At 40.2% G+C, this 23,504-nt stretch overlaps 2 protein-coding genes across 3 annotated transcripts in view; one reads left to right on the top strand and one right to left on the bottom strand.

Moving 5' to 3' along the window:
• The window catches only part of LOC103711640 (CCR4-NOT transcription complex subunit 1-like), a 33,688-nt gene extending 17,893 nt beyond the window's left edge, over nt 1-15,795 (top strand). The window contains exons 29-51 of one of the 2 annotated variants that reach the window (XM_008797877.4): nt 838-1,020; nt 1,110-1,351; nt 1,449-1,581; nt 1,668-1,793; nt 2,798-2,842; nt 3,033-3,110; nt 3,198-3,314; nt 5,252-5,378; nt 5,613-5,716; nt 5,799-5,924; nt 6,044-6,130; nt 6,867-7,013; nt 7,111-7,260; nt 8,570-8,617; nt 8,707-8,853; nt 8,928-8,989; nt 9,708-9,861; nt 9,962-10,153; nt 10,267-10,371; nt 10,593-10,727; nt 11,589-11,837; nt 15,242-15,343; nt 15,496-15,795. In XM_008797877.4, the coding sequence (XP_008796099.2) occupies nt 838-1,020; nt 1,110-1,351; nt 1,449-1,581; nt 1,668-1,793; nt 2,798-2,842; nt 3,033-3,110; nt 3,198-3,314; nt 5,252-5,378; nt 5,613-5,716; nt 5,799-5,924; nt 6,044-6,130; nt 6,867-7,013; nt 7,111-7,260; nt 8,570-8,617; nt 8,707-8,853; nt 8,928-8,989; nt 9,708-9,861; nt 9,962-10,153; nt 10,267-10,371; nt 10,593-10,727; nt 11,589-11,837; nt 15,242-15,343; nt 15,496-15,645 (3,009 nt within the window). In that variant the 3' untranslated portion in view covers nt 15,646-15,795. The remainder of the gene's footprint in view (nt 1-837; nt 1,021-1,109; nt 1,352-1,448; nt 1,582-1,667; nt 1,794-2,797; nt 2,843-3,032; nt 3,111-3,197; nt 3,315-5,251; nt 5,379-5,612; nt 5,717-5,798; nt 5,925-6,043; nt 6,131-6,866; nt 7,014-7,110; nt 7,261-8,569; nt 8,618-8,706; nt 8,854-8,927; nt 8,990-9,707; nt 9,862-9,961; nt 10,154-10,266; nt 10,372-10,592; nt 10,728-11,588; nt 11,838-15,241; nt 15,344-15,495) is intronic. The other variant, XM_008797878.4, reaches the window with a different exon arrangement.
• Nucleotides 15,796-19,877: 4,082 nt separating this feature from the next.
• Nucleotides 19,878-21,338, bottom strand: LOC103711641 (GATA transcription factor 4-like). Its single transcript, XM_008797879.4, has 2 exons — nt 20,763-21,338; nt 19,878-20,691 (listed from the first exon to the last, which is right to left on the bottom strand). The coding sequence occupies exons 1-2, from the start codon at nt 21,102-21,104 to the stop codon at nt 20,026-20,028; spliced, it is 1,008 nt and encodes a 335-aa protein (XP_008796101.2). The 5' UTR covers nt 21,105-21,338; the 3' UTR covers nt 19,878-20,025.
• Nucleotides 21,339-23,504: the final 2,166 nt, after the last annotated feature.

The raw sequence follows: 23,504 nt of genomic DNA, 5'->3' as shown, positions 1-23,504 counted from the left end.
TCAATATCTGGCAAATAAATCACTCAATGCTAAGTTTCATATCCTTACCAATGTTAGTTGGTACATGCGGTACTTGTTGCTGAACCATTGAATCTGACATGCATGATAGTAAATTTGAGGGTGACATCAAAAGTTGTCATGAGTTTTAGATTTTTTTTTCATTTTGCTTAATAAATTTTTGTACAACTAGGGTCGCCTGACAGGAGTCGGCAAGGTAGAATCAGGTGTCCTGATCGGATTTTCTTGATTGTACCCTTTGAAGATTATGGTATTCTGAATTCTCTGTAGCAAAATTTTATATATAGACAGACATCTCTTCTAACTTATTATTTTTCTCATGGAAGTTAGGGATTAAATTGCCATTTTTCTGTCTTTTCTCTTGCACCCTTTGATTTTGGATTGAACCTCGAGTATTGAGGGGTTCTCCCTTCAAGCTAATCAATGTGGACTTAGATTTATAGCTTTTTTTTCTTTTTATATCTTATAATAAATTTTCGATTTAAAGTGTAAAAATAAATATTATAAAAGATCAAATCTTCATCAAGATTATTTTAAATCAGATACTAATAGTAAGTTCTAAAAAATTTGGATCAACCACATGACAGTAAGATGCAGAAAGAGGCTTGTGCAATGTCTATTAGCAATTTTCTGATGTTAAGAGTCGATATGCTCGTTATAGTTTAAGGTCAACTATGTGATCTTTTCCTAAATCTTGAATACCGTATGGCCTTTGCCTCCTTGATATTATATATCTAATTTTGCTAAATTATTTATGCATACCAGTCACCATTAAACTTTTTGAGGCACGAAAGTTGATGTCTAGTGGATTGATGTCAGGCTGTGGAGCTGATTGATGGTGAGATAGGTCCCTCATTTGCTGCACTAAGGAAACAGAGGGAGACATCTGGCTCTGCTTACTATAATGCCGGTACCTATGCTCAAGGTCCATTTGCGCGTGTGCCAGAATCACTTCGCCCTAAGCCTGGACGACTGTCCCTTGCCCAACAGCAAGTCTACAATGTAAAATAGAAGACAAATATTTTACTAAAAATTCTAGAGATGATCTTATTAGATTTGATTAGTATGTGCTTGTTCTTTGCTGTATCCAGGACTTTATCAAGAATATATGGCAAGATCAATCTAGTCAAAATTCAAGTGCTGTGTCTTCTGGTCCACCTGGTTTGGCTGGTAGCTCAAGCAACCCTATCCTGCCTCGTATTTATGCTTCAAGTTCAGCCCCACTGAATTCCAATGCCTACTTAACTTCACAAGTAGCTCCATTCAGATCAATAGCTGATCCCTTGGATATGATTGCAGAAGAATCAGATCATGGTTCAACACAACTTCTTAGGTCTACTTTCCTGATCTTTTTCTTCATGTACACTTATATATATTCAGTTTCACACATTGATTAATTGATAGCTGACTATTATCTTTTTTACTTTTAGTTCCTCTCCATCTCATATTGGGGCAGATGATAATGTTATCCAACATGGTGGCCGAATTGATTCCGTTGCAGTGTCATTTCCTGCTACTGCTACTTGCGCTGATCTGCAGGTGGAAAGATCGCCTGTTACCAAAGTCAGCAATTTTAGTAATTGTCTTCAACTGCAATTAAAAGAAAATTTGAATTGGCATGCTAATGTGTGTGCTTAATCTGTTATCAGGAACTGGGATCTGTAGTACCACTATCACCGACGACTTCTGCTGCAGATCGACTGGGAACTGTATTACCTGAATCAATGTTGAATACTGGAGATGTGTTGGATAAATATCAACAAGTTGCACAAAAGGTAGAAGACCCTAGCTTATGTTTCTTTTTGGTATTGATTGTTATACTTTATTATTTGCCCTATTGTACCATTTGCTTCATGGATCTGAGAGCTTTGCAGAATATGGTTCTTCAGTCATTTGGGCCATTAAAATTAGCTTCATATATCAGTAATAATAACATAAAGACTTTGTTCAGAAGTTGTAACAGATGATTTATAATTTGCTTTTTAAAAATAAATACATGCCATGTGATTTTCTATTTTGACAATACTTCGGAGTGGAGAAAAATAAAAGGTGGAGGTGATTAAGGGCATTTATTTTTTTAGGATGGTAGAGACAAATTTTGAGTATCATGTATCATGCTGTTGTTGCGCAATTCCAAAATGTCTGTGCCATATCATGCTGAGTGATGGCTCAACTGGCATGGAAAGACCCAAACTTTGCCTCTCTCAGAAAAGTATCATGCCTTCATGAACATCTGTTCAAAGGCACGTGTCTTCAAGGTTCGAACATGCTTATTTCTAGTCAATAAGCTTATGGAGAATAATTTTGATAATACACCAGTGTATAGTTTTTGGAATTTCCCATTGTAATAATTTTAGTTATTTTACTGTTGCTGGTGTTGTTGAAGTGAATGGATTTAAAGGTTGTGAGCTGCTTTTTTTCTTGGGATTTGTGCGGTTACGTACAAGTTTCTTTCTTTTATTTTTATGAGATTGGGAGTTGTGCAAAGTGATATCATTTTCCCCACTATTTTTTGGTTTGCTATTTAAACTAAATAAAGAAAATCTATCATACTTATGAGTTATGAGATTATCATGAACACATTTTCTTTCAAGGTTCCCTGGAATTGAAACATATCACCTCTATCTTGCCTCTTATTCTTTCTGGTCTACTCTAACCTTCTGTAACCTGAAATATTTAATTGTATTTTTTTTTGAAAAATTGCCACTTTGCAGCTTTCTCCTTTTCCACTTTGCAACTTTCTCCTTTCTTTATTTTATTAAATGCTTTTCTTTTTCAGCTGGAAGCCTTGGTTGCTAAAGATGACAGAGATACTGATATTCAGGTCAGATACCCCTGCCTATTCCCAACTCTTCTGCCTTCTCAAGCTGGCCATCTTTCTACTATGTGCATGTGCCTATCTATCTATTCATCAATCTGCTACCTATCTATTGATGTCACTAATTAGAATTATTAAGAAGGTAAATGATGAGAGGATTCATTTTGCCCAACTTTAATTTCATACTTGTATGAAGGGAATTGTTGCTGAGGTTCCAGATATCATACTCAGATGCGTTAGCCGAGATGAGGCTGCACTGGCTGTTGCTCAGAAGGTCTCTTATTCTATCATGTTAAATGGAATACGACTCTCTAGTATATATTGTCTTGGTAGTTTATGGTGGAAATCTATTGTGATACAGGCTTTCAAAAGTTTATATGAGGATGCATCAAATGGTACTCATGTTGCCTCCTACCTAGCAATTCTTGCTGCCATACGAGATGTTTGCAAGCTTGTTGTCAAAGAACTAACAAGCTGGGTATGTGCTCTATGATTTATAAACGCTTCGGGGAAAACATTACAACTTTATTCTAATTGTCAAGAACAGTGTGATCAAAGTCTATATTAGTCTATTTATTTATTGGGTGGGGGTCATTCTCTTATGTCTCTATTATCTGGTCAAAGTTGGCACTTTTATTCAAATGTGACATATTTCACTAGATGATAAACATTTGAATTTATTTTTTTATATAAATGTAAAGCAAGAGAATAGAAAAGTAGCTAATTTATTTGAACATGCAATCAATTTGTTGCCTTGAAGTTTTTTTCTAGCTGTAACAAAGACTTCATAAAATTAAAGGCATCTTCCGTTCAATTATTTTCTTATTTTACGTGCTTCACTGTTAATTTTGTTATGATTTTCTCAACACAAGACTGGTATCTAATGGCAACACTTACTTGACATGATAACTTCTGAAATGGAGTTGTATTGCCACGAGAATTTAGATGTATGAGTATGTATTTATGTGCTAACTCTTTATGTTATCACGTGTAAGCTTAAGTGAGTCTTATGAGGAAAATGATGCATTTTTTTAAAAGTGCAAACTACTGTTTCTGTATTTCTTCAGAACCAACATAGTTAATATTTGTTTGAATTGTATGACACAAATCTCGTTGTAGGACACAAAACAAGCTTCATTGTCATATTAAATGAAACCATATCTTGTAATGTGACAGATATACTTGCTTGAGCTTGAGTATTATGTTGTTGATTAGGATTCCTTGTGTGAATTACACTAGTAAACATGTATATGTATTGCACATGGGATATCTCATATACTTGTGGTAACTATACCACATTAAAAATTGTGAATTCAAAGCTGCTTTTTGAAAGTATAGATAATGTATTTCATTTCTACAAATTTCTAAATGAACTTTCATTTTCAAAGAGAATAAACAAATTGCTACTTTTTTATCTAAATAAAAAATTCTATAGGAGCATTTATACACAACTATTTGCTGTAGAATTGCTTGAAGGTAGGAGGACATGGTTGGAAAAAGAAAAGAGATTGTGTGGATGGGAACCGTGGATTGAGAAATGAGGGCAATATAGGCCGGTAAGATGAGATTGATGAATATATGGGTGTTTATGTGTGTGTGTGCTATGTGTACATGTATGTGTGTGTGAAAGAGCCAGCCTAGAAAAAGGGAGAGACGTCATGGGAGGGAACTAGGGGATGAAACATGGGATGTAATAGCAAATAATGAGAAGGGACAGATGAGGACATTAGTTTTGCTTCTTTTTTTTGTGTATGGGTTGGGGTGGTGGGGGTGAGGTATGGGGTACACTATACACAGAGTTTGTTGAGGGAATCCCTGTCAAATGGATTAACTTGTACACACCATCTGCGAGTGAGAGGTAGAATGCCTTGCTTTATGAACCTGTATGTTACAAAATTGGTTAAGATTTTATCAGGTGAGGGTCCCCTCCCCCAACTTAGGATTCTGAATTATGGAGAAGGCTAAGGGAGAGGGCTATGTGTTCCAGATCTACCATTGGTACTGATTACCATTTAGTAAATTTTTGATGCTTGTAAAGCTCGAGAAACCAAAAAAATTTCACTCATGCTATTTGATATTAATCCGATTATGTATCTGTATTTTATTGTGACATTATCAAGGTTCCAGCTACTACTTTCTTGCGAAAAATATAATGTTTGATGAATAGTTATTGCAATGATTCAGTTAAGTTCTTCTCAAGTTGTTTGCCATTTGTAGGGCTAATATGATTTAGTTTGTTCTCAGTGCAAGTCTATTCTGTTTTTGGTTGTACATGCCAAAATCATTTTTGATGGACATTGTTTCTCAAACTTTATTTTTGAGTGTTTCCTTATTTTTTTTCATTTTCTGTTTTTTTATCTTGTAGTTCGGATTCCCTATTATGTTTAATCACTGCTGTTGATTATCCTGTTGCAGGTTATATACTCAGATGAGGAGCGTAAGTTCAATATAGACATAACAATTGGTCTTATTCGATCTGAGTTGCTAAATCTTGCAGAGTACGATGTCCATCTGGCAAAACTTATTGATGGAGGGAGGAATAGTATGTCGTAAAATATTTGTTTTCAGCTTTGATTGTTACTGAACTGTTTAACTTGATTTATGGTTTGGCTCCTAGTTGGCTGTTGCGCTCTCACAGGAAGGGTGAATTATGTCAAACAAACCCCAGTGGAACTTTTCTTTATTCCTCTGAAAGCTAAATTTTCTGGGGCTTTTTATGTGTCTGAGAAGCATTCATTTAACTAATCAAATGCTGACAAGTTGCATTCATTCACAGAAGTTGCTATGGAGTTTGCGATGTCCATTGTCCAAGCATTGGTTGTTCAGGGAACTGTAGTCAGCACATCAGAACTGTACAATGTCATGGAAACCTTGACAAAGGTCTGCATAGTTTGCAATTGCTAGATGGTGCTATCATTATCTTGTCACCTATTTGTAGTTAATATTACATTTGAACTAGCAGTTAGCGCTGAGGCCGGGTTCGCCAGAGTCATTGCAGCAGCTAGTTGAGATTGCCCGAAATAGTTTGAACACTGCACCCAATTTTACTGCTAGCGAGAAAGCCAGGCAGTCTAGGGATAATAAAAAGGTAAATAAAAACTTCCATGGCCAATTTATTGAATATCTTGATTCTGAATTTAGTATAATGTACATAGTTTGATTTTCAGGATGTGGCAAATTAACCTGATCTAATTCTAATTGCAACAGATACTTTCTGGTCGTTTCTTGCCAAATAGAGAGGATTATAATGCTAATGATCCTACAGTGGCAGATCCTGCTGGTTTCCGAGATCAGGTCCTTCACAATTTCTTTTTTAATGCATTCAGTTGATTATGATGTTAAATTGTACAATATATATGAACATTTATATGCATGCATGCATATACTGATATACATATACATCATATATACATATATATTGGTTCTATGTATTTACATACTGTATATATACGTATATTGGTTGAAAATTGTATAATATACAAATAAGTGAAGAACTGGACCGGGGATGCCCGCCCGCACTAAATGGTGCCCTTTCTTGAACTGTGAGTTATGCTTGGGAAGTAAGTGCACATCTGAACTGGCATTTACAAATGAAATTTCTTCCACAAGGAGTTCATGAAATTGAAATGGGAAAGAATGGCTCCAAGGTACAGGAATTTTCATATTGAACAGGTCAACCAATAATTGTCAGCCAAAGATAGTGGGCCTGAATACCAGATTTCAGTTGTGATTCTTATTGAAAAAAAAGCTTATCTATAGAGCACCGGGAGGGGTTAGTTATGTTTGACTGTGATTTTCAGAACTTTTCATTGGCACTTCGATCCAAATTTCACTATTGACACTACTGTTACCATGTCTTTCTTGAATCGGTGTGTTGTTTAGAAACTATTGTAGATATTGGAAGACTTCAAAGTTCAAACTTTTGCGGCACTTCTTATCATGTTCATTGTATTATTGCCCTTTTTCATTTAATCTTTGTGAACCACTTTTTTTTTTTTGACTGCTGGGAATTTCTTGGTTTATGTTGTAGGTTGCTGTTCTCTTTGGTGATTGGTGTCAGATTTGTGATCTTCCAACTACAAACGATTCGGCATATAGTCGTTACATCTCACAGTTGGAACAAAGTGGTCTGCTTAAGGGCGATGATATCACAGACCGGTTCTTCCGTATTCTGATGGTGATCTAGATAATTTCTCATTTGGAGACCCATACTAATTTGGTATTTCCTCTAGATGGTTACGAATCTTAAGATGCTAATTTTTATGATATTTCAGGAACTTTCTGTTTCACTTTGTATACTCCCTGAGCAAGTCAGTTCTCCAGGCTTAGTGTCACTCCAGTCAGTTCAGCAATTACAACAACTCCAGCAGCTCCCCTACTTTTCCATTGATTCATATGCAAAGCTTGTGGCACTAGTTCTGAAGGTACCTTAAACATATGTAGCATGCACACAAATCTATTTATTTTTGAGATTGCATACGTTTCTACAGACACATTTATGTGTATACATGTGTTTGCGTGCATGCATCTGTGGTCTATACTTCCTGTGTAGGAATTTTGAGTTATATTTATAGGCAGAGCCAGGGATGTGAAAAGGGGCAAATACCCTGCCAGAGATTTCTAAAAATTCTATTCTGTATATGTATGCTATGTCATATCTTGTGTAGGAATTCAGTTGTATCTGCAGGCAGAGCCAGAGATGTAAAATTGGGCAACTGCCTTGCTTGGGATTTCTAAAAAAATCTATTTTCTTTATATGTTATGCCATATCCTGTTTCCTAACCTGATCTTGATATTGAGATTTTCATTTTTATGACAATAGTGCTGCAATAAGATTTGAATTTTAAAACCCCATATTGGATTAGGATATGGGGAAGTTTTAGTCAAATCATTCTGATTTAGTGAATGCACTTATGTAGGTGCATGGATTTGGAAATAACCAAAAGAAAGGGCAAAAAATGTGTGTGTGAGATAGACGAGGGGGGTGGGGACTTTTGGTGCCATGTGGCACGAGGAACTTCTTTTATGCATGGAATGGGTGCCTCCCAGGCATTACTCTCTTTCTCTCTCTGGGTGGGGGGGCCTTAACACCCAATATGTTGTTTGACCGCCAAGTTACATTAAATTCTTATGCAATTTAGCTTGTACATTTAGCCCCTTACACTGTTATGCCCATACGTATGCACAAACAAGGGTTAAGCATAACATAACCATCAAGACCATGTACCGTGAATAATAGTTTCATTCGACAGGGACTAAAGATAAAATGGAAGTTGATCCAGTAGGTGGGTGGTGGACCTCAATTTCTGACTTTTTAAAATTTGCTGCTTCGGGTTTCTTTTGAAGGCAGCAACAACTTTCATTTTTGTTTTGTTTTGTTCTTGAGTAAAAAACAAGTTTTCGTCAAAAATTTGTATATACATAACCCTTGAAAAGTTACAGAATTATGAAGGTAATTTTTCAAAAAGTGTCAACATTTAAGCTGCTTCTTATATAGACTCGAGCTTTTTTTCTCTTGTGCAAAAGTTATATTATTAATCCTCATTTTAATCTGTTGAACAATCAAAAGAGACCTACACTCAAAACATGCATGATTGCATCATACTCCCTTGATTCAAATACTGTGTACATGGCATAGGCTGGTTCCTTCTGGAAATAAATCATGAATCCACCACTGGTTGATCTTGTTCTGATTAGTTTTTCTTCATCTAATTCTTTTACTTTTGTTTTCAGTACTGTTCAGTGGATCAAGGATCAAGTAAAGCTATTCTTCTCCCCAGGGTTGGATCTCAAGAAGTTTGGCTACTTTTGTTTTGCTTTACTGAGCATTATTATCATTGCATTTTCTTCTGATGCTGTTTCATCAACAGATCCTGTCAGTTACTGTAAGAGTCATCCAAAAAGATGCAGAAGAAAAGAAGCTGTCTTTCAACCCAAGGCCATACTTCAGGCTGTTTATTAACTGGCTTTTGGACCTTGCTTCTCCAGACCCTGTCCCTGACGGTGCTAACTTTCAGGTATGTGCTATGAGAATAATTTGTGATCATCCTTGTGAATTCTTATTTATCTGATGTTGATCTACTACTCTTAGGTGTTGACTTCTTTTGCAAATGCTCTCCATGCTTTGCAACCCATGAAGGTTCCTGGTTGGAGGTTTGGACATTTGCTTTTTTTTTCCCTGCCTTTTAATGATAAGTCCATCATGTGCTTTATCTATATGAGCTTCCTATTGAAGTTCAATTTTCATGGCTTCATGATCCCAGTTGGTAGGCAATCACAAAGCTTCATTATACATTTATTTGCTAAAAAATCTTTTGCTAAAGTAGTGTTAATAAATAGCAGAGCTTGTTGGTTAACAGAAGCATGTTATTTATAATTGCTTGCACCAGAAATGTTATCGTAAACCTTGTTTTCATTTAACTGGAATCTATGAATCTTAATCCGTGTCCTCTGTCTTCTTAAATCTTATGTTCAAGAATAAATACCTATGTCCACTCACCTGTTGTTACTGCAAAGCTTCAGTTGACATGCTAATTTATATTTTTAGTTCAATATTTTTAACATGAATGAATTCCTTCTTGTTATGACCAGCTCTTTAGGAGCTTAATGATAGAATTTATATGTTTTTTTAGATCCTGTTAGATGCAGCATCCACGTATTTTTGACAATCTTTGTTAAGCCACATGAAATGAAAGACTTCTTAAAGCTAATGCACCACCAGAAACATGAGAACAAAACCTACCCCCTTCTTGTTTTTTTATTTATTTTATAAAGGGGCTTCAGCTGAATAAGTCCAGAACATATCACTATGCTTTTTCTTTTCCTCCTTTTCATGCCAAGGCCTTTATGTCTAACTAGAGTGTTTTTATAGCTTTGCATGGCTTGAGTTGTTGAGCCACAGAAACTTCATGCCAAAATTGCTGATGTGCAATTCGCCCAAGGGTTGGCCATTTTTCCAGCGTTTGCTTGTTGACTTGTTCAAATTTATGGAGCCCCACTTGAGAAATGCTGAGCTGGGAGAACCAGTTTGTCTTTTTTACCTCCTTATTTTATTTTTGACTTTTTAACCTTTTGAAGTTGAGATCCTTGGATTAAAGCATTTTTTGTTTTTTTATTTTGGGACAGGTTCGCTTTCTGTACAAAGGCACACTGCGGGTGCTGCTTGTACTGCTTCATGATTTCCCTGAATTTCTCTGTGATTATCACTTCAGTTTTTGCGATGTGATCCCTCCTAGTTGCATTCAAATGCGCAATGTTATTCTCAGTGCTTTCCCTCGCGATATGAGGCTTCCTGATCCTTACACTCCCAACTTAAAGGTGGCTGCTGCATGACTTATTTCTTGGAGTTACTGTTCTACACTCTTTTGTTGTGTAGGAGAAAAATAATAGTATACAGATTTGATTACTAACTTTTACTACTTCAAACACAGGTTGGTCTTCTAGCTGAAATTAGCCAATCCCCACGCATTTTATATGATGTTGATAGTGCTCTCAAAGCTAAGCAGATTAAGGCTGAGATTGATGAGTATCTCAAGGTATATTTGCGTCAGCTCGAGCTTATGCATTTATGGGATGAATTTTGTTTGACATGTCTGTGTCTTGTAAAACTGCTGAAATGTTAGTTTCCTGGGCATGCATTTTGTAATTCTTCTTTTACTCGGCCCAGTCTTAGTTGTATCCTGAGACACATTATTACTAATTATGCTGTCTCGTTCACTTAGATTAGTTTTACCACGATTCTTATGTAATCCTGCAGACAAGATCGGAAGGATCTCCCTCTTTAACCGAACTGAAGCAAAGATTGCTGCTTCCCCAAAATGAGGCAAACCTGGCGGGGACCCGTTACAATGTACCTCTGATCAACTCACTTGTGCTTTATGTTGGCATGCAGGTATATTTTATTTTGCACTCGGAGCATTCCCACGTATCACTAATAACATGTAGATTCTTTAACATGGAAAGTTTCAAAAAAACTTCCTAACCATTTACGTACATATTAGTTACTATTTTAGATTATGTGGCATAAATTCCTTTTGTTTAAGATTATTAAAATTCATGAGTATATATTTAATCTAATACTAAGTATGCAAAGAATGAACATTTTGAACCTCTAAGGCATTCGAGAAATCATATTTGATACTGTTTGTATTAGATCTCTAACTTAATGGTTATTTCTTGTAGTATCTTGGTGGAATACATTTCTTATCGGTGAGTCCTGAGTCGCCAATCCTAATATTCTTGTTGACTCTTAGTATGTGATGGGTGACTGTTTGATAAGCATAAAAGACTGTTAAAGATTGGTTCACGGTTTCATTATGGTGCAAATAGTAAGAAAGATTTAGGCTACATGCATGCCTAATTACTTAAGTGATCCTTTGTTTAACTTCAGCTTCTTTTCGATTTGAAGCAATTCTACAATGTAACCTTTATTAATTAATTAATTAATTAATTAATTAATTGTTATTACATTATATCATGCAGGATGCCCTTTTCCAGAATATGGGAGTGGTTTCTGAGATTTTTCTCATTATTATAGTTATTAGCATATGCATGAGTTAACGACAAATTAACCAACAGCCTTTTGTTATAGCCATTGATTGTTTCTTTTACTCTTTTGCTGTATTTGTGTTGGTAAGCATTCTTTGGTGCATATTATTGGAACTTGGAGGTAGTTATTATCTGTTATAATTTTGTCTGTTTCTTAGGTATTTGGTCTAAGTATTGTTGATGATACCTTTTTTTGACGTTGCAGGCTATACAACAACTGCAGAGCAAGTCTACTCCTCAGCATGCACCTGCACAGCAAATGACCCATAGCCCTCCGATGGATATTTTTCTAGTTGGGGCAGCTATGGATATATTCCAGAGCCTAATAAAAAACTTGGATACAGAAGGCCGCTACCTCTTTCTTAATGCAGTTGCCAACCAATTGCGCTACCCAAACAACCATACACATTACTTCTCGTTTGTCCTTCTGTACTTGTTTGCAGAGGCAAACCAGGTAAGTTCGATTGCATCATCTTTTGCAGCATTCCTTTCCTTTTTCTGGCATGTAGGTACTATGACTTGTGGTTGTAGAATCTTGTGAGGCATCACCATAAATTTTGATTAATTGATAGTTTTATTTTGGATGACGTTAAATGCTATGATGTTCTGTAAAATTTAGTACAGCGAAGGTTAAGATATTACATGCTATTAGCATCGTAGCACCATTTGCCTTTTGTCTCCTTTGACTAGTATTGCGGTGAAGGTCAATGTAAGAGATGAATTTTATGCTGGTGTCTCGACTTTACCTTTATTTTCAGCATCTAACTACCACATTTCTCTATCGTAAAATCTGACCTAAGATTTTAAATATTGGTGGGTTGGTGGGGCATCCTGCCATCCTAAGTGTCGAGATGGACCACGATCCGGAGTATTAGAATGGAACGAGTCATGAAATGGACTAGTGTGGTTTGAGACATCCATCATCCCGAGTGTCAATATGCTGGGCATCCTGTTTCATAGAAAATCATGGACGACTCCGTTTCATGGTATTTAAAAGCCTGATCTGATCATTATGGAGGTTTATGTGAACAGCAACTTTTAGGAATTCTAAAGTCTTAGCACTTCTAGATGCTTGAAGGTGACATGACGCAGCACTGCAATCTTTTGCATTCCAAAATCTGCTTACATCAGCCATGTGCATTAGCCCTAGGTCCTGTTTTCTGGGGTATTCTATCAAAAAGCACTTAAGTAGTGCAAGTGCTTAAGATCTTGCAAAAGGGATTGTATATTTTCTACATGCAGTTGCTTGAGATCTTCCAGTATGCAGCTCTAAAGAATAAGTTTATCTCGTGTGAAGTAGATGTTTTCTCTAGTTCTAGGCAGTCAAACCTAGGGGTGCAGGTGGATTGGCTTACAGCCTGGACACAAATCTAATCTGTACCAGACATCAAAACTATGTATCAGGTTTCAACTTGAAATCTGAACTCTACTCAGATTATACTGCTAGTGACAATTGGACATGTCCTGATTAGACCTGGCCGAACCCACTTAAGTTTGAGAAGAAAGAGTACAGAATTTTGTGGAGTACATGGTTGTTAAAAATGTCAAACGGTCACTCTTTTCGTGTATTTTTTTTTTTTCTTTTCGTGTATTTTTTTGTGGAGTACATGGCTGTAAACTAACTTCGCCCATGTGTTTAAGTTAAAAATTTGAGACTTGGATACAGTCCTGGGTAGTTCAATGGTTGGATTTATAGTTGGATTGAATTTTCTGTTTGTCATTTTAAGTATAGATTAGCCATTAACTAGAACGAAACTCCCCAAGTGGCAGCCCTGGGGAGAGGTATGATTCTAGCATGTTGACCATGCTAAAAGTAAAGGTTCTCTTGCTGAGATCCTTATATTTCGATAACTTAACTTTGAGAGGATAGTAATGATGTCTTCCTAGTTACACATATGGGGTAAAGAATATGTCAATAATCCACAAGGTACTTGTGGTTATTACGATTCTGGATGTTGTTTGATGTTGTGGTGAACAAATAAGCACATGCTGGATGTGGATGATTCAATATGCTAGATTAGTTGGAGTAATCTTTCTTAGCATCATTTGAATGTTGCTGAGGGCACATTCCCGTGGTTAGAGGAGAGTGAAGATCTTGTCTTTAAGAAACCTAATAAAAGACAAAATCTAGAATTCTGATAGCAAAACAACTCTGTTACCAACATCCAAGAGGAACATGCCGCTACCTAATTGCTTTCTGTATGAAAGCATGTCAACATACACCTTGGAGGATGGAGGATGATCTATGTGGTGGTTGTGGGCAACATTGCAAGCAATTGAAGGCAGCTGTGGATGTCATGAGACCTCATGAGGCACACTAATGGGTTGAGAATTTTCTACATATTGGTGGTGACAGTTAGAAAGGCGTAATGTATCAAGAGTGGTGCCATCTGGAGTAATGTTGTATATGCACCTTTTTTCAATGGTCACACACACGTTGATACATATGATCCGTGAGGTCTGTGGCTTTGTATAAACTGAAGGTGGGTAAGCTTGATTTAGAGTTGGCAATTTTGTACACTGACCTGGAGGGGGGCATTTTCATGATCCTGCAGAAGTCTATTGACTTGTATGCAAGGAAAAATATTGTATATGTTGATGTCACTTAATGGTTTGATGCATTTCAGGAAGGCAAAGAAATGGGAATATATTTGCATGTAAGTGGTCTCATTATTTGAATGGACACGAAGATGATTTCATCTGTACTCTTAACGTTAATAACATGGTAATCACATCAAGCGACTTGAGTTTAGAAAGATTTTGGCTCAACTTGAAATTGAAAGGTTAAGATTTTGGAGCAACAGAGAATTTTTTTGACATGGAATAATAGGACAAGTGTAGATTGTGCATCTCAGACTTGTTACGACAATGACATTTATCACGATTTCAGACGTGTTAATCAAAGTTACTGAGCAATATAATCCGCTCCACACTTGGCTACCTCGTGTTTACCGTGGGCACGATAACTGGTACACCAGAGGTGCATTTCTTGGAACTCACTTTCATCTTCCAATAGTCAGGTTACTACTGTAGCAAGGAGCTAAAGTACTTTACTGCATTTGCATATGCACCTACTAGCGCAACTGAAAATCATGTACCTTACCATGTGAATCATGTCAGACATGGCAGATAGATGACAGCCAACATTGCAAACTCTTAAAATGTCATTGGCAAGTGGTAAATGAGGTGTTGAGGACGTACATGTGAGACAGTGTATGGCAAGAGCTTGCTGAATATTCTGATGCTGATATTTAGCATTATTTAGATAAAATATAGTTACTGGATGTTTGAAACAGCTGGAGGCTAGTACTGTAACATACTAGAGCTTTATTTCTGCTGGAGGGTTTAGGGTTCTGGTCAGTGATTTACATTGGAATATTGTCAGTGTTCTACAATAGGTAAGGTGCTATTTGGTTTGACAGGAGTCATGTCTTCCACTGATGAACTTAACATCTTCATTGATTTCCATTGCATTAGGAACATCACCACTACTGTAGCTCAAAGTCACTTGAAGGTTGACCGAGGACAGCTCAGGTGGTATTTGCTGGCAGAGGTTGTCCATATTAGAGTGGTGATGTGTTCAATTTTTCTAAGATAGTCGCATCATGTTTGTTAGGTGCATGTGTGCTACATAGGCTTGTGATTACTTCCATCCAAGTAGAACTCTCTTGCGCACAGATCTGAGGCTGCAATCCGGCAAGAGATAGCTACTTGGGAGATTGCTGTAGGCATGAGTCCGTTTGAATTTATTTTTGTAGTTTGCTCCTTTATGCCTGATTGGCTTCTAGTCTTCTGGTTGCTTCAAGTCAAGCTTAGATGCAAAGTCTTGGGAAATTCATTCACTTATTGTGATCGCAGGACATCATCCAGGAGCAGATAACACGGGTGCTGTTAGAGCGCTTGATAGTTCACGGTCCTCATCCATGGGGTCTGCTTGTCACTTTCATCGAGCTGATCAAGGTACCTTTCTTAAATTTGTGGCCATATGGCATGTCTATTGCTTCCGCATTTGTCCCTTTTTTTTCCTTTCTTTCTTGGGATGAAAAGTATTTATCCTGTTTTTTAAGTGCTATTTTCTGCCATCTGAATACTCCGATGTGTGTAATACGCAGAATCCACGGTACAGCTTCTGGAACAGGTCATTCGCACGCTGTACGCCAGAGATTGAAATGCTATTTGAAGCAGCGTCAAGATCTTGTGGCGGGCCAAAAGCTATGGACGACGGAATGGTCTCTAGCGGCATCTCTGATGGTAACCATTGAACCGCACCACAGACTAGGTGCAACTCTTTGCACCAAATAGACATGTCTATACTTCTTTGGATGGCATTATGTTGATGATGTATATATGTACATTAGATGAATTAAATGAATATCTCCTGGTATAATTGTCGTTTTACATTTGCCTGTCAATTTCTGCAGCCTTACAAAATCTGCATAAGCATTGCATTTAGGTAATTGAATTCATGGAGGTGCATCATGTTGTAATAGACTGGGTTAAAAACAAAAATTCTCTTTTTTTAAAAAAAAATTGAGTGAATAGACCAATATCGAAAGGTTTCAAATGCTGCTGAAGATCTGATTCCGTTAAGTTCCATATAGCTGCTCCTTGTTCGAGCTTCAAGGCTGGGGAAGGGTCTAGCCATGCGAGTCATTGACTGGAGCTCCTCAGTCGTCCTCCGATATCGGAGTTGTGGCTGCCTCCGCTGCTACTGCTACAGTGTCCGTTATTTCTATCCACATTCGATCACGTACTCGGGATATTTTCAGACCCAAATCAGATTGAAATCTACAGACATTATTTGGAGGAATTGATTGCCTTACCACCCGAGGACAAGCGAGGAGGCAAGGTTGGGTGGTTTCGGTTCTTGTTGCTCCCTTTTACCTCTTGTTCTTCGCTGATGGTAGGCAATCTACCGTCATTGCTACAGTTGCCCGTCTGCATGTAAGAGGAGCAAAAGCAAGGAACGTCTAAAAAGAAAGCGGAAAACCTTAAATGTAAACCCGTTCAGTTCTTATCATCATTTCTTGTGAAAAGCGCGGTGGGGAGTGTTTAAAGTCGCGAATAATATTCACCTTGGTTCCCTCTCTTCTGCCAGTGAGTTTCAGGAAATGCTGTTGGAATGGCTTGGAAACCAATATGGAGCCATTTGGTGGCCTTGTTTTTACATTTCCCTCTATAGTTGCTCTGATGTTTGTGTGAGGCACCGCCTGGCTCATTGGCCAGCCTAGACCAGACGAGCCGTTCCATCGGCCGGCAGTGTACATGGTGGACAAATAGAGAACTCCTAATATAAGTTTTCTTCTCCGTCGAGTTTGGGAAGGAATCGGAGCCTTGGGGCTGTTGTGAACCCTAAACCTTCTCTGTAAGAGAGAATCCTTTTCCTCCATGACACTCCACTACCGAGAGCTTTTCTTCTTTGTCGCTCTTTCTTGCTCTTCTTTCAAATTTGCCAGTCCCTAGCATTGTGCTCGATGGAAAACCAAGCTGTAGATGCCGTCGGAGGCTAAGGTAAGCCTAGGTTCCTCTCCCTCTTCCCTTTCCTTGGTAATAGGGCTTCTTGCTTGCTAGATTCCATCGATAATTTGGTCGGAAATTGACCAAGTTTACTTCCTTATTTTTTTGGTGCCCTTCTCTCTCTTTTTTTTGCCCGTTAGCACTGCTGCCTCTTAATGTTGGACCCTTGGTTGAGTTCTCCTTGTGTCCGTCGACTATTTCCAACAGACCGCTGGTGAGTGGTGAAAAGCTACAAAGAAGGAAACACTCTAATTCTCCTATTTTTCAACACTTTTCCTTTTGATTTCTTGTCGGTTGATTACTGGCGGCTCACCACATCCAACCGCTGGCCATGCCCTCGGGCACAATCCCCGGCGATCCTAGCCTCCTCTTACTTTTCCAAGAGAGATGGTGAAGCTTCTTTTCTTGTCTCTCCTATTTCTCTCTCGTTTCTCTCTATTTTCCTTCTTTTTCTATCTAAGCAGACCTAAGAATCTTAATTTAAAGTTCTGTCTTTCTTTTGTTCGGATCCAAGTTGACTCCAATGTAGAGGCCCTAAACTGCCCGATACCCGGGTGGCGTGCCGACCTATTATCTCAGCCGTTGCCGGATCCCTTTGGAATTCGATCACTATTGACTTTATTGAGTCACCTAGATTGATCTTGACCAATTGAGTTTTCTTGTTTGAACCGACTGGCAATCGAGCACCACGACTTGGGCGACCTTATCCTTTCTCTACCCCTGTTCGAAAATGAACCCATACAACCTACAGGGCCCCAAATTGGATCATTTTGCTTGAGTTTAAACTATTTTTAGCTTCCTTGAGCTTCAAAGTTGTTGATGTTGGATTTTAATGGCTTTAAATAAGTGAAACTGGCCTGTCTAACCAAAGTAGAATTTTAAAGCGAAAAGAGATAAGTAACCTAACGCTTCAAAATATATTTTAATAATCTTTAAAAAAATTTAATTAATTTATTAAATTTGATTATAATCTCTATTTTATATTTGATCAAATGGATCAAGTATGCTATTATTACTATCCTAATTGTTCTAAAATATGATATATATTTTAATACTCTTATAAGATGAACTTCGGAAAATATGACCAGCTAATTTATAAAATTTGTCTTATATATGTATTCTCGGTATAACTATAATTTGGCCCTGCTAAGGAGATTATATGCTGGTCATGTTGACTTGTAATGCGAGAAATTAGTTTCGACATCGAGCCACCAGTGTTAGAATAGTGGTATCTATTGTCTGACACTTTGTGCATCCTATATTTGTTATCTGACCCATGCCAACCATAGTCTGATGTCAGATCTATTGTCAGTTTATGAAAAATAAATTTTGCAAAAAATATATATATTTCAAAATTTGGTTTATTCTAAGTCAGTATCATGCTAATTGATTTTTTATTTGTTTAGCATGTTTAGACCTCATTTTGATGACTTATTTTGCTTATTGGGCTAGTGTAACTCATTATTTTTTTTCTATTTTCAGATTCTAAATCATGAATTGCTCATAATGTCAGAGAGTGTGCTAGATCTTCTAAAGATATTCGCGATTATTTGGACTTGTAGCTTAGTTTAGTTTAGATTAGTTTGATTTAGTTTGAATATTTTATTCAGTTTGAATGATAATAATTAGTTGGAACATTATAACTCGTATTACTTTGCGATATTTGTTTATGACCATAATTTGATTAGATTTTGATTAAATTAATTTTTGAGGATTGAAGAATTATTATTAGTATTGTTTTGAGATTATTATGATTTAATTAATAGCTTTGTATGTTTGTATAATCCACCTTTTAGGTATGCAGTGTCTGTTACCCTTTGGATTTGAGAGTGATATTTTGTGAAGGTTTTTTTTTTCCCTTAACTAGGGAGGTTAGATCATATTTGTCATTAGGGGCTTAATTCAATCATAAACTTGTAATTTAGCATGCATTGGGACTTGTCCCCGATAGTCATACCTCTTTACCCAGAAACAAGAGATTCTGGATCCGAATCTTGGTGCAACCTAAAGCCTCGGGCTCCATTAATTGGGAATAGCTGTGATCGTATAGCAGCAATTATTCCTTGCCATCCTTCAGCAAGGCATGCATGCTTTACAAACTAGTTTATAGATAGCATTCTTCTCGAAAAATTCTTATAAATAGTACTATTGCCATGTCCAAGAACGGGAACACCCAAGTTGGTCCTCTCGGCTTTTAAAATACGAATGTCAACAATACCCGGGAAAGAAAAGGTTTCTCCTTTTCCTTTTATCGGAGAAGAAGGAAAAGAATTTTGATCGGAATTGTTTCGTGCCTGTGAACGCGGAGTACGGGGAGAAGTGGCGTAAGAAAGAAATTGAAATCCGATGTCGTTCAAAAGGTCCGAATTTCCACCCCAAGGACAAAGTAAATGGAGTAATGGAGTAGCAGTTACTAAGGTTGGTTATGGTGGCTTTCAAATTGTTCTTCTGCGAACCATGGCGGACCATTGCCAAAGGCTAAAATTATCAGCGGGACGTGCCCAAAAAGAGATGGGAGGGTGATTTAACCGGACAAAGAACTGCGAGGATCCAAACTTAGCTTGGTGCATGGATTGGGAAAGGCTGTCATCAACCATGAGCGTTTGGATTGCACTTTTTTTTTCTCCAAAATCATAGTTTAGGTCAAATGCTTGCAAAAAAATCAACCAGGAATTTTCGTTTCTTTGTCCGGACAGCCATCATCACCATCATCAAGATAAAGTTGGCGGTGAACGGTATAGAGCTAATGATGGAAGAAAGGGCGTAGCGTGACCCGCTGCTGATTCCCATTCATCATCGTCATCAGATTCACCGGGTCCGTCACGTGACGAGAATATCTTTTCGCTTTTTACCAGCGCCAAAGGCTGCGGCCTCAGCACGTCACGTCACGTGCCTCCCGATCCCTATCATCACGCTAACCTCTCCACCCCCGCTCCCCCTCCGTATTATAGTACCACACGAGAAAATAGCAACGCAAAAAAAAAAAAAAAAAATACAAAAAGAACTCGATAAATCTCAACCGTCCGATATGGGGAGCCGAAATTCAAGAATTTTTAGAAACAGGAGAATAGGGGAAAAGTTAATTCCCGATGGAATGGAAGAAGTAGAGGCGGCGGCGGATGGGATTAGCAGACGCCGTAGTCGTGGAAGAGGAGCTCAGGTCGCGGGGACGAGGCGGCAGCGGCGGCCGCGGCCGCTGCGGCGGAGGAGGGGTTTTCGTGGTGAAGGAGGAGGAGCTCCTTCTGGCGGCGGAGCTCCATGACCTTGCGGTGGGAGTTGGAGTGTTGGGTGAGGACGAAGGTGGGGCTGGCAGCCGGCCGGTACTCCGGCACCAGGCGGCCCGACTTGTACCGTACCCCGCACGCGTTGCACAGCGTCTTCGGCCCCAGTGGCCCCGTCCGCCACTGCGGCGTCTTCTCCGACGCGCAGTGCGTGCACCGCCGAACCCCGCCCTCCACGATCTCCCCCCCACCCTTCTTTCCCCTCCAGTTGTTGTTATTATCGCCGGCGCTCGCCTTCGGCTTCGACGGCGGGAAATCGGACGACGATGACGACGACGATGGCGAGGATTGAGAATGCGGTTGGAGGGAGGACCAGGCGGCGGCGGCGGAGCCCGTGGGGGCCCGGGAGCGCTTGCTCCTGGCGCCCCTCCCAGGGACGGAGGGCTCCGCCCGGAGGTTCGCATCGCCGGCTGGGGCGGCGACGCCGGCGGCGGCGGGTGGGTAGGGGATGTTGGAGAAGGATTCCTCCACGAACTTGGACAGCCATTCCAGCTCCGCGGCCTCCTCGCTCTACAATATAAGCCCAAATTAGAAGCAATGTAAAAAAGCAATCAGATCGGTGTTTTCGGTGCAGTGCTTACGGGAATGTAGAGGTCGTCCGGGAAGGAGGAAGGGTAGTGGTAAGGCTGGAAATCGGAGGAGGAGTCGGTGTCGCCGGAGAAAGGGCGGGTGGTGGCGGTGACTGCGGAGGAGGGCTCCGGCGGGGGAAGGAGGTGGGCTTCCGCGGAGGGGAAGTGGTCATGGTTGGAAAAATCGAGGAGATCGTCGATGCGGAGGGTGTCTGCGGAGGGAAGTCCGTAGAGGTAGGCCGGAGAAGCACTACCAGTAAGCGGTGCAGCAGCCGACGCAGCAGCAAAAGAAGCTCCCGTTCCCATCCCCATTCCAAAATCCATTCCCGTTCCAATCTCCCACTCGGCTGCCATTGCAAAGGAAGCAAGAAAGGAATCAAGGTGGTGCCTCCCCGTTTCAGCTTCCCCTCTTTTTCTAGTGGGAGTGGAGGAGGGTTGTAAGTGGAAGCGAGTGGGGGAGGAGAAATAGTGGGGTATATGAGGGGATGGAATGGGTCAATCAATGACTCAACTCCAGTTTGCTTCCTTGTAATAATAGAGACAATAATTTAATAACGATGGGTAACATGAATAAAAATCAATGATAAAAATCAATAATTTAATCCTCCTCTTCCACCATCCTCCAACCTTCTCACTCTTATGCTTTAACAAGCTTGTTTTGCCTTCAAATTTTTATTTTTTTGCTGTGCCGTTGGATATTTTATCTACGGCCATTTCTCTTTGAAAAATGGCATAAAAAGAGTAAATTAGGAGGAAACGGAGACTGGAGTTTAGATGGTGAGTTCTGCTCTTGAAGAGGGAGGAGGAATTTATGTACTTCATGTGACTGAGAGCAGCAGGATTGATGGATTACGTGATTGATGCTAACTAAAAAGTAAGCCCACCGTCTTTTTTCTTTATTATCTTCGAGAAATGATATACACGTTCTTCTTCTTTGTTGGATGTACTCTGTCTCTTTCTTTTCCCGTGAAAGGAGCGCAACAGATTGGGGGTGCCTTTATAAAGTTACGCGAGTCAGCTGCCGCCGGTATGCTACTTAATACAATGCGTGCAACGATCACATGTTTGGTCCGCAACAGGCGTCGGTGCTGGTCTGCTGATGCGTCGAGCTACTATTGGTTACGATAAGAGCCACCGGGCCCCACCTGGTGCTGCTCATCCAAATGATGGAGGAAGGTCGGTCCGCTGCTGTGCGGGACCGCACAGCAAAATCTCGCCGCGTGGTTGTCACCGCGGTTAAGGGGTTTTGACGGTGAGACACGTGTTGTGTCGGTTTTCGTGGGGACCACCAGCGCGCCCCGCTGCCCCGCTGTCTCGTTTACTTTTTTTTATTATCCTTTCATCCCTCCCGCTGCGTAGCCGCCTCTCCGCCACCCTTGTCCCTCTCTCTCTCTCTCTCTCTCTCTCTCACTCAAACAGGTAAAATTAGAATGTACCCAAAAAAAATAAAGGTAAAATTTAGAAAAAAAAAGAAATTACGGCACCGTGCCAACTGGATACAGTTGTGACATCTCTTTCTTACGTGATGTAGGGGGGCTCCACCAATCATACGGCAGGAATTGCACCCTCGTCCCCGTACTACCACGGCCATGGTTGCGCTACGTGGACACCACCCTCCGCTCAACTCCACCCACATACACACTCACAAATTTCCGTACGGAATATTCCGGTCCGACGTGCCCCCCAGGCGATCCCGAAGCATCGGCCGCCAGCTGTACTCGCTGCGCCCCTCTGTACGACACAGGACCACACGCGTACCCACTGTCCGTTTCTTTTTCTCGCTATTATTGGTTGGAGAATTTAAAAAAGAAATTGAAGTGAAAAAATCGCTGGCCGTTGGAGAAGACAATCCAATGGCGACGATGAGAGAGAGAGAGAGAGAGAGAGAGAGAGAGGGGGATGGGGATGGTGGGTCCCGCACGTGGCGCGTCGGTGTGCGAGTATGCGACGGAGGCGGTAAGGGGAAGAGGACAGCGACTGCCGGGGGGTGGCTGATGGCTGGGTGCAACTCCCCCCCGGAAATGAAAGAAGCGCATCGAATCACGTGACGGCGATGGGGATCCCGAGGCGGAATCCCCCCAGCACGTGCCCCCTCGTGCCCATAATAAACCCTCTCCACGTGATCGAACATAAGAAGCTGCTCGAGCTCAACAACTGGCAACTTCAAAAAAAAATATAGTTTATTAAGTATGCCGCTAATCCTGACCGGGATGGATAACGAAGGAACAGTTTAAGAAGCCTACAGCCACTCCGCGAGTCAGGTTACGCGGGAGAGAAGGGATGGGCTATGGCCTAGCGGATCGGTTCCTTTCCAACAAAAAAAAAAAAAAAAGAGGGGGGGGGGGGGGGGGGGGGGGGGGGGGTGGGGGGGATGGGAGTCCTGCATGAAATACACGTACGTCTGAGCCTGGAGGCGCGGGGGAGCTGCCGACGCGAGGAGGGAGGGTCCCACGCGGCGCTCTGGCATCTCCCACACCTTGCGCGGGCCCGGAGGGGCCAAGCCCACGTGGGTTTCGTCACTCGACGCTCGCCGCCGGAGAGAGGGAGGACCAGCTGCGGCTGACCAGGGCCAGTGCATGTGCGGGCGCACGTGGCCTTCGTCCCGCACCGTAGCTATCGCGGGGTTACGCGGGACCTCTCTCTCTCTCTCTCTCTTCTTTTTTTTTTTGTTTTTTTGTTAAATCGGCGGTTCACACAAGTGTAAGTATAGCCAAAAAAGATGCAGAACCTTCTAGCCCTCACTGCCTATCATCT

This window comes from Phoenix dactylifera, chromosome 5, assembly GCF_009389715.1.
Source record: "Phoenix dactylifera cultivar Barhee BC4 chromosome 5, palm_55x_up_171113_PBpolish2nd_filt_p, whole genome shotgun sequence".
NCBI lineage: Eukaryota > Viridiplantae > Streptophyta > Magnoliopsida > Arecales > Arecaceae > Phoenix > Phoenix dactylifera.
This window is presented reverse-complemented; position numbering and strand designations above follow the sequence as displayed.

Bases quoted from the DNA above. Each gene is read 5' to 3' on its own strand.
- LOC103711641 (XM_008797879.4), bottom strand. From the start codon at position 21,104: ATGGCAGCCGAGTGGGAGATTGGAACGGGAATGGATTTTGGAATGGGG. The intron at 20,692-20,762 runs GTAAGCACTGCA...CTTATATTGTAG, and splicing joins CGGACGACCTCTACATTCCC to AGCGAGGAGGCCGCGGAGCT.